Source organism: Macrotis lagotis, chromosome 1 (genome assembly GCF_037893015.1).
Source record: "Macrotis lagotis isolate mMagLag1 chromosome 1, bilby.v1.9.chrom.fasta, whole genome shotgun sequence".
NCBI lineage: Eukaryota > Metazoa > Chordata > Mammalia > Peramelemorphia > Peramelidae > Macrotis > Macrotis lagotis.
Window position 1 is genome coordinate 247,258,466 of NC_133658.1, and position 10,789 is coordinate 247,269,254.

Sequence of the window (10,789 nt, forward strand, 5' to 3'; positions counted from 1 at the left end):
GCATTGATAATGACTCCTCAGAAGCCCTCAGATTACCTCATGCTTCTAAGGTCTTTAGATTTATGGGGAAGGGAACATTTATAAAGTTTTTATAAACTAGGATTTTTTTCCCCCAAAATTCAAGAAATCTTTTATTGGTTGTTTTTTAAGTCATTTATGCCATGAATTCATAGGGGATTAGTTCCAACAGCTCAGGTTCCTTGCCATTGGTTTTCACAAAGTGTGCTTCTCTGGGTGGAGGAGGCTGACGTTTTAGTTGAACCCAAGTGCCTTTTTTCTTTGGCTTCTTTCTTCTTCTGATCATTTTCCTTTACCTGCTTCAGGAAGCTATATCTGTTCTTAGAGTGCTTAATATGCTCAATATGCACATTAATTCTCTTTGCTAGAATCTTGCCCTTAACCTGTTTGTTTACAACAATGCCTACAGCATGCTGTGTAACAATATAGACTCATCCAGTCTTGCCATGGTAACATTTGGGGGGCATTCCTTGCTGAACTGTGCCCATACCATGATATCTACAATATCACCTTTCTTGTATATGTGCTTATATATGTAGCCAGAGGGATGATACCATGTTTCTGAAAGGGCCTAGAAAACATGTATCAAGTCCCTCTCCTTTTTCCTTTTGTGTTTGTCATTTTGGCAACTCACTGGAATATGGCACAGTTGGCAGAAAGCTAGGATTTTCTATGATGGCCTTCTTTCAAGTACCTCCTCAGTGGTAAACTTCCTGGACTCCAAATTCTCTAAGACTCTTATATTAAAATAAAGACCACTTTGGGAGAATAACATGTTTTTTCTGTGTTATCTCTAAACAGGGTATATATTTTAAAAGGCAATAGGCTTAAGTGACTTGCCCAAGGTCACACAGCTAGGTAATTATTAAGTGTTTGAGACTGGATTTGAAGTCAGATCTTCCTGATCGCAGGACTGGTGTTCTACCCACTGTGCTACCTGGGTGTCTCCTGGGAAGTTTTTTTTTGAAATGTCAAGCTCATACAGAAATAGATCCCAAATTATTTGATTTTCCTGTTATACACAGGAAAAAAGGGTCTAAACTAAATCAAAATACTATGCCAAGAGTTGTAGGTACTATGGTTATTTTGTTAGATAGTCAGTGGTTCTCAGTTTTAGGATGTGTTCAAAATTATTCTGTCATTACTAAAACTATGAACAACCTCACCAGTGGATAAATGATTTCAAAGACTCTAAACCATAAGAAGAAATGAAGTATCAAACTCTCAAACTCTCTGGAGATGGTAGGATGAAGAATTGGAATAAGCATTTAAAATTCTTGTTGATTAACTTTAAAAAAAATCACTATTTTGGCCTATAGTGACCCAAAATAACCCTTTATAGAACAAATAGATGCTGCTTTGGAAGTTGCTTTATATCTAGAATTTCTTTAAAAGAAAAGGAAGAAAAAACATGGCATCAGATGACAGAGAACTTCCTAGTAGTTAAACTTGATATTCATTTCATAAATTAGAATTTTTATATCTAAAGCAACCATCATAGAAGAGTTCAAAGATGGTGAGTTTAGAGAAAAATTTCAAGTATGGACAGATTGCAATGCAGGAAGATATATTTTGATCCATCCCAAGTTAGATGATGCTTATGAAAAATGGGTAGCAATATTACCTAAGTATGAAATTATATGACCAAGCAGGAAAAATAAATATAGAGGCCTATTTCTTATCTCCTGAATCTCATCTTAATAATATTGTGTTGAAAGAGCTATTTGTAACTCCCAGGGAGATAATTAGCAATCAATATGTATAATTGTGAACTTGTAGCTGCCACCTAAAAGCTAACCTCAGAGTCAAATATATGACATTAGGTCAAAACTTCTTTATCTCAGTTATCATCGGATAACTGGTAATAAGAAGAAATAAATAATGATAGGGGCAGCTAGGTAATGCAGTGAATAGAGCACCTGCCCTGGAGGCAGGAGGACCTGAGTTCAAATTTGACCTCAGACACTTAATAATTGCCTAGCTGTGTGACCTTGGGTACACTTAGCCCCATTGCCTTGCAAAAACCAAAAAAGAAAAATGAACCAAAAAATGAAAAAAAGAAATGATGATAGAAGCAGATGGGCTGGGGGGAGGTGCTCATGAATGGGAGGGCAGACTGAGAGAGGCAGTCAAAAATCAAAATATTTTTGTGCAAAGACAGGTTGAAAATGAGAGAGAATAGAATAAACAAGCAGAAAAAAAAGGATGGAGAGAAATGCAGTTAGCAATCGTAACTGTGAAAAGGTTTTTGATGCAGGTTTCTCTGACAGAGGCCTCATCTCTCAAATATATAGAGAAATGAGTTTAATTTATAAAAATAAATGCCATTCCCAATTGCTAAATGATAAAAAAGTATGAGCAATCCATTTTCAGATAACATAATTAACATGATCTGTAGACATGTGGGAAATGCTTTAGGTCACTTGTTTGGAGAGAAGCAAATTAAAGTGTTTCTGAGGAACTAGTAGATTGGCTAAAAGGATAGAAAGGGAAAATGACATGTTGGAGGGGGTGAAGGAAATTTGTGACATTGGTGCATTGTTGGTAGAATTGTAAATTGATTAGACCACTTTGTAGAGCAATTTAAAACTGTGACTAAAGGTCTAGGACATTATACATATCTTTTGACCTAGAAATACCACTAATAGGTCTAAATAACAAAAGAGATTTTTTTAAAAAGGAAAGAAAAATAAATGCATAAATTAGCTCTTTTCTGAAGGCATAGAATTAGAAACTGAAAGGATGTCAATAATTGGGGATTGGTTGAATGAATTGTAGTATATGATTCTGATGGACTACTATTGTGCTTTTAAAAACGGTGAACTAGATACACTCAAAACAAACAGAAAAGATGTATATGAACAGAACCCAATGAAATGAGTAGAACCAGGAGAACATTGTTAACACAGTAACAATAATGTTGTAGGATTATCTAGTGTGAATAACACGGCTATTCTCAGCAATATAATGATACAAGACAACTTGGAAAGATTTGTGATGAAAAATGCTAACCATCCACAGAGAAAGAACAGATGGAGTCTGTAAGAAAGTTAAAGTATAATTTTTCACTTTATTTTTCTTGGACTTTTATTTTGATCTATATTTTCTTTTACAGCATCATTAAAATGGAAATATGCTTAGTATGACCATCCAGGTCTACCTTATATCAAATTGCTTATCTTCTCAATAAACTGTGTGGGGAAGGAGGGAAAGGAATTGGAATTCAATTTTTAAAATGAATTTTGAAAATTGTATTTACATATAATTGGGAAGGAAATAAAATGCAAAATTTAAGTCCTATGATGATCTATGACTTAATAATGAATTGAAAGAATTGGGTAGGGGTCAGGTAGAGGGCAAGGTGAGTCCCATAGTAAAAGATACTCTGAATTTAGTACTTGAATACAGTCTGACCTGCCCCACACATTCACATATGCTTCACTTACTCACTAATTTATTAATTCAGTAAAAATTTATTGAACCCCTATATTCTCACCCCTTTCAGAGAAAAGTCCTTAACCCAAGAATGAAGAGATGACAAGGAATTTCATTTATATAGACAGTCCAATGTGCAGAAGTTGCCCAAACACACAAGGGAAGTGTTTAATGTTTCACTGAGGATTTTGTTATATGAGTTACATGAACAAAAATCCATTGAGGATAAACTATTTATCTATCTATTTATTTATTTATTTTTAGGTTTTTGCAAGGCAAATGGGGTTAAGTGGCTTGCCCAAGGCCACACAGCTAGGTAATTATTAAGTGTCTGAAACCGGATTTGAACCCAGGTACTCCTGACTCCAAGGCCAGTGCTTTATCCACTATGCCACCTAGCCACCCCGAGGATAAACTATTTTGGAGGAGAAGATAGGACCCTATAACCCACAGGAATTATTGGTTATAGATTTGGTCTATGGGAAGTTCTCTACCACAGTTATTTTGACTTTTCAGTAAAAGGCCTGGTAATAGTAGAGGTAATGAAAATCCAGATATATGGGTCCAACAGTCACAGCTTAGGAACAGGAATCACTCTGAGGAAAGAAAGGCAGAGAAGAGTCTCAAGTTATAAACTAGTCCTTCCCTTTCCAAAGCCCAGCTCTTGTTGCCCCAATTCTTACTTCTGTTTTAAAAAAGCAGATGTAAAGGTACAAGGAGTCATGAGATTGTGAATCTTAATAGTTAAAGATTCAGGGGGAAAGGAATCCAGGCCTGAATATGGAATATTTAGTGATAAAAGGAATGTTTTTTATGCTAACAACTTTGAACTGATGAGTTTTGGAATACTCACAGAACCTACAAATTCTTAGGAAAGACATCACCACTCTTCTGTATCTCTCCAATAATGCAAATGGATAAGCTAACTACAGATTCCAAATCCAGGGACTTAAATGCTACAAAAACATCACATCTCTCAACACTTTGAAATCTCCTAGGAGAAGGAGATCATCTTGTCTTAGGGGGGTAGCCCCTATAGAGGGAAAAGGGGATGATTCCATGTCTTAGAATGATGGCCAGGGAAATCTGGATATAAGCTCATTTTAAGTGTCAAGAAAGGACATTGGACAGGGAAAGCAGTTGAATGTTGGGAGTTTGGGGAGGAGGGAGTGTGAAATCAGAAAGATTCCTGGGAACTAGAAAATCTTACTATAAATTCATCTTTATGACTTCAAGGGGCTCAGACACTGTTCATTATCCTTAAAATGATTTTAGGGTTAACCTTGTTGCCCAGACTCTGAGTTCTAGGCATTTCTCTGGTTTGGGGGAATTGTAGGAGGGAGACCAGTACAAGAGGAACGTTCCTTCAGAGTATCCCTCTCTGGGCCAAGAGGACTTGCCCCACCTCCTCTTCCCTTTAATTCAGATAAACCAGGACCAAGACCAGAAACCTTTGAAGATACTCAGCACTTTGAGTTTTGGTGGATTTGGCCACCTCCACCACCAGATGCCTCTCCCGCCACATCCTCTAATACTTCTAGCCCCCTCCTGTTTCCTTTCTCTTCTTCCCTGCCTTACCCCTGACCCCTGTGGGGCTTTTCTGTCTTTGCTTCCATTTGTCCCTCCAATCTCATCCTCTAGAATCTCTGGTTCCTCTTCCTCCCTGTCCATCCCTGTCTTGTCCAGGCTCTCATTCAAACTTCTCCTCAGGGCCCACACACGAAGAACCACAGTAATAGTAGCATTTCTGCTTCTCTGGGCACTTTCCTGCACTATGTGTGGTGCTGCTTGACTTCAGCATGAAAAGACAAAAAGGAGGTGTGGGTCAGATATCTGTTGTGTTGGTTCCTTGGGAAGGAGACCAAAGGGAAGAGGGCACAGGGGCATGAACTATATCTGTCAGTGGACATCCCTCTCAGGTCCAAATGCCTGGGAGAACAGGTAGGGGAGAGGCCCTAGTGGAAAAGGGATTGAGTCTAGTATGACACTGAACAGAGAGGTGTGTCTTCTCTGGAGAATGGGCCACACCACACCTGCCAGTCAGGGACATTGGCCAGGAGAGACATGGATGAACAAAAAGGTATTAATACAGCAAGAAAGTAGGAGATAGAGACAAAAGAATGAGAGAGAGAGAGAGAGAAAATGAGATAGAGAAAGTCAGGTACACACCAACACAGATAGAGACACAGAAAGATGTAGGGGAAAACCCATACTCTCTTTGCTGTAGTCATTAAGGAGAAGACTGGAACAAGAGGGTGGGGTAACCTCAGAATCCCTACCTCATAGCCCAGCCCATACCTTGGCAGAACCCCCAGCTCTCACTCTGCTTCCCACTCCTATCCTTAAGTCAAGGTAGCTGATTCAGAGGAACTGGAAGAAATTCCATGTCCAGGACTCTTAGACTCAAAAATCTGAAATGGAGAGACTTAGGATTCCCACACAGTGCAGAGTTTAGTTGTTCAAAGTGGGAGGGAGAGAGATGGAGACAGAAAGAAGAAGGGATGCTTAGAAAGAAGATAGCTCCTCTCACTCCAGTCCTGTTCTGTGGGCTTGACAGAAATCAAAAAATCAAGGAAAAGGGAGGAAAAGGGAGTAAGAAGGAATCCTAAGCTCCGAGAACCTCCATACCTCTCAATGGGTTTATACATCTCTTCTCTGATGAATTCAGGCAGCACTTTTTTTGACCATGGCATTGTCCATCATTCTCACACTTCTTTGGAGGGTTTATACTTGAGTACCACATCAAGACAACTGGGCACTTTCCTGGTTTTACTGGAGCAGATAAGGCCAAGGATATGGAAAGTCAGAAGGTTTAATTTCTAGAACAATACCCCCAAATCCAGGTTTGACTTGAGGCATTCAGTTCCTACCCTGCTGGGTCAACAGACCTTCTGACATTTCTCTGCAGTCCAGGAAACCTGCAGCTTGCAATCTGGACCTTAGATACTAACCATATGTTCAGCCCTCCTATCATTCCTGCTTGGAAATCTACTAATCCTATTCTGTATCCAGAAGCCTCTGGGACTATGGCTCTCCTGCTCAGGGGTGGGTATTATCCATCCCGTTTTAGACATGAGGAAGCGAAGACTCAAGAGTTGGATAAGGCTTTGTGATTTCCTGAAGTAGGTCTTGAATCTTGATGTCCTGAACAGTAAACTGCATTAGAACCTCCTGCCTCCCAGAGAGACAGTATCAGAATGACAATATCAGTAGAAATGAAGAAAGAGGAGGAGGCAGAGATTGAGAAAGAGAGTGAGATAGAGTGATGGAGAAAGAGTCTGTGGTAGGAGCAAGAGAAAGAAGTTTGAGATAAAGAAATAGGGAATGAGACTAAGAATAAAGCAAAGGGTGATATGAAGAATGAGACAGACATACAGAACCTGGGAATGAAGTTTAAAATCCTAAAACCTTAGATATTTCTCTACCAACAGCCCCAGTTGGGACTGGGCTCTGGAGAAGGGACATTGAGAGTCTTGGAGAACCTAGTAAATTTTCATCTTTGTCCAGAGGGCCTCACTTCCTACTCTTAGTCTTGGTGGATCAGAGGGACTTCCCCAATCCCCTGTTCTGTAAACTAGCCCAAGTCCTAACCTCACCTGTGCCTTCATTTGATAGCCTAGATGAAGCCAGGGACACAAGAGTGAGTAGTGCCACAAGGAAGAAAAGGCTTCTGGGTTTCATGGTGATGACAGGAGCCACTGGGTAATTGGTGCAAGGATTGGGCTTTTATATCCACCTCAGTAGATGTGCTTCTCAGAGAATTACATCACAATGATCTTTATTCATTAGGGGTGGGGAGGCACAAGCAGGAAGCTTTGGTATTATATGGAACAGTCTTGGAATCCTGAAATATTGACAGTCCTTTCTCTTCTGAGACCCAAGAGGAAAATCAAGCTCTCTTCCATCACATCCAGGTCCATCTCCAGACATCCTGATCCTTCTCTGGTCACTGGACTCAGATGGTTCTTTAGGAAAAAGTGAGACTAGTGACTTTGTACAGATCTTCCTCACTTAATTCACATGCAAGTCATAGTATCACCTCCCTGGTGTCATGGCTCTTTTAGAGAAGGAAGGACAGACAACTACCTATGTGTGCGGTAGAACTGCCCAATTGCTGACCAGTTGGGAAACAAAACTTTTTCATTTCTTCTTTATTTCTTTCTTTTTTCTTTCTTTCCTTTCTTTCTTTACTTCTTTCTTTCACCCTTACCAGTGGGTTCTTTGCCCAAAGGAACGTAAATTTTGATTGTTGACACTTGGCAAGATATCTTGGGGTTTACCGCCCCAATTCACTTTGGCTCTCATGGATTGGTCAACAATAGTTCCATGATCAAACCCTACTTGGTCATTGTTTGAGCCCTGATGGACTCAATGAATGTAAATAGCAATTGTTTCTGTTTTGGCCAGAAACACTGAGGGTCTTCTCCTCCCAGATTAATTTTTTTTATTTGACTAGATCGGATTCTTTGCTTGTTTTCTTCTGTACCTGGCCTAATCACTGTATAACCATTACCTCAATCAAATTATTGACCTTAACTTAAAAAGACCAAGATCTCCCACTGCATCCAGGACCATACCTAGTGGTCCTGATCCTTATCTGGACATTGGACCCAGATGGTTCCTGAGAATGGACTGAGACTGGTGACTTTGCACAGTCTTCCCTCAGTTAAATCCAATTCACTTGCATGTCATGGTATCACATCCCTAATATCACGGTCCTCTTACAGAACAAAGGACAAACAACAAAAGCAACAGAAAAAGAGAAAGGGTGGAACTAATACTTCTGGAAGAGTGACTGAGAGAAAAGAGACACATAGACCAAGTCAGACAATTCTTAGGAGAAGACTTTACTTCTCTGATCATTACATGCCAAACAAATTGACTTTGCTTGAATTCAAAGTACCTGGACTAGAAATGACAAGGGTTTTATATAAGTTTATTTATTTTTTTAATGAAGTTTATTTTATTTTATTTTTTTAAATTTATTTTTTATTCTCATTTTGTACAAATGTTTTTTTTACATTAATAAAATATTCTTGTTTACAAGTAAACAAAATACCCCTCCCCGCCACGAATTATAGATAGAGTTGCTTGGGCGAAAAAAGTAAAGGAGAGAAAAAAATTAAAATTAAAAAAAATAATAGTAATAATTGTAGGTATGGCCAGGTGGTGCAATGGATGAAGCACCAGCCCTGGAGCCAAGAGCACCCGAGTCCATATCCAGCCTTGTAAACCCAACAATCACCCAGCCATGTGACATGCAAACCACCAGATCCCCACTGCCCTGCAAAAACCAAAAAGAATAAATAAATAAATAAAATAAAATGGTAATAATAGTAGGGGTGGCTGGGTGGCAGACAGAGCATTGGCCCTTGAGCCAGGAGCACCTGGGTCCAAATCCGGCCTCAGACACCCAAAGATCACCCTGCTATGTGGCCCCAGGCAGGCCTCCCAGCCCCACTTGCCCTGCACCCTCCCCCAAATAATAATAACAAAAAATGTGCTTCAGTCTTTGTTCCAACACCAACAACTCTGTCACGGGTGGATCACATTCTTTATGATAAGTCCATCACAAAAGTTACTTCTGTATTTTTCCAACGTTGCCATTGCTGATTGCAACTCCCTCCTTTCTTATTTCTTCACTACCATGTACTATATTTTCTCTCTCCTTTCACTCTGACTCTGCTGTAGGGTCGCTGAGTGGCACAGCAGACAGATCCCTGGTGCTGGGGCCAAGAAGCCCTGAGCCCCCATACCACCCCTTAGGCCTAGAATCCACCTGGCCCTATGGTCCTGGGCAGGCCTTCCAAACCCAGCCCCTTGCAAGAAGTAAAAAAGAAAATGTGTTATATCTGACCACTCTCCCCCCATGATCCATCCTTTCCTCCTTTATTCACATCCCCACCCCTTCCTCCTGCTCCCCACCTCCTTCTTACTCCAGATGTCTATACCCCATTGAGTATACTTGCTGTTTCCTCTCCTAGCCATCTCTGATGAGAGCAAAGGTTCCCTCATTCCCTCTTGCCTTCCCCCCTTCCATATCATTGCAATAGCTCATTGTAATAAAAAGATCTTATTATGTGAAATATCTTGGAATATTCCCCCTCTCCTTTTTCTTTCTCCCATTCCATTTCCCTTTTTTTCTATTGACTCCATTTTTACACCATATTTTATCTTCAAATTCAGCTTTCTCCTGTGCTTCAACTATAAAAGCTCCCTCTACCTGCTCTATTAACTGAGAAGGTTCATATGAATATTATCAGTATCATTTTTCTATACATGCAGTTCAGCCTCATTAAGTCCCTCTTATTTCCCCCCTCTCCTTCAATCTCCATGCTTCACCTGAGTCCTGTATCTGAAGATCAAACCTTCTGTTCAGTTCTGGTCATTCCAAAAGGAACATTTGAAATTCCCCTGGTTCATTGAAAATCCATCTTTTTCCCTGGAAGAGGACATTCAGTCTTACTGGGTAGTTCATTCTTGGCTGCATTCTAAGCTCTCTTGCCTTCCGGTATATTGTATTCCAAGCCGTACGAGCTTCCAATGTAGTTGCTTCTAAGTCCTGTGTGATCCTGACTGCAGCTCCATGATATTTGAACTGTGTCCTTCTGGCTGCTTGTAATATTTTCTCTTTGACTTGGGAGTTCTGGAACTTGGATGTAATATTCCTAGGGGTTGGTTTTTTGGGATCTCTTTCTTGGGGGGATTGGTGGATTCTCTCCATTTCTATTTTGCCCTCTGCTTCTAGAATATCAGGGCAATTTTCCTGTAGTAATTCTTTGAAAATGATGTCAAGGCTCTTTTCCTGATCATGACTTTCAGGTATTCCAATAATTTTTAAATTATCTTTCCTAAGTTTGTTTTCCATATCAGTTGTTTTTTTCAATGAGATATTTCACATTTTCTTCTAATTTTTCATTTTTTTTTTGGTTTTTGAAGTATTGATTCCTGATTTCTGGTAAATCCATCAGTCTCCCTGAATTCTATTCTTTGTCTGAAGGATTTGTTCTCCTCAAAGAGTTTTCTTATCTCTTTTTCCATCTGGCCAATTTTGCTTTTTAAAGCATTCTTCTCCTCAATAACTTTTTGAACTGTTTTATCCATTTGACCTAAGCTGGTTTTTAGCATGCTATTTTCTTCAGCATTTTTTTGGATTTCCTTGACTAAGCTGCTGACTTCATTTTCATGTTTTTCCTGCATCTCTCTCCTTTCTTTTCCCAGTTTTTTTCCAACTCCCTCATTTGATTTTCAAAGTCTTTTTTGAGCTCTGTCATAGCCTGAGCCCAATTTCTGTTTTTCTTGGAGCTTGTGCTTCCTCATCTTCAGACTGAGTATT

The 10,789-nt window shown here is 39.6% G+C and overlaps 1 protein-coding gene across 3 annotated transcripts in view; it reads right to left on the minus strand.

The window, feature by feature from the left end:
- LOC141515665 (WAP four-disulfide core domain protein 18-like) overlaps positions 1–7,138 on the minus strand; it is a 28,218-nt gene extending 21,080 nt beyond the window's left edge. For 2 of the 3 annotated variants that reach the window (XM_074227334.1, XM_074227335.1), the window contains exons 1-2: positions 7,050–7,138; positions 6,082–6,225 (exon numbers count right to left, since the gene is read on the minus strand). In XM_074227334.1, the coding sequence (XP_074083435.1) occupies positions 6,082–6,225; positions 7,050–7,134 (229 nt within the window). In that variant the 5' untranslated portion in view covers positions 7,135–7,138. The remainder of the gene's footprint in view (positions 1–6,081; positions 6,226–7,049) is intronic. The other variant, XR_012476447.1, reaches the window with a different exon arrangement.
- Between the last annotated feature and the right edge of the window lie 3,651 nt (positions 7,139–10,789).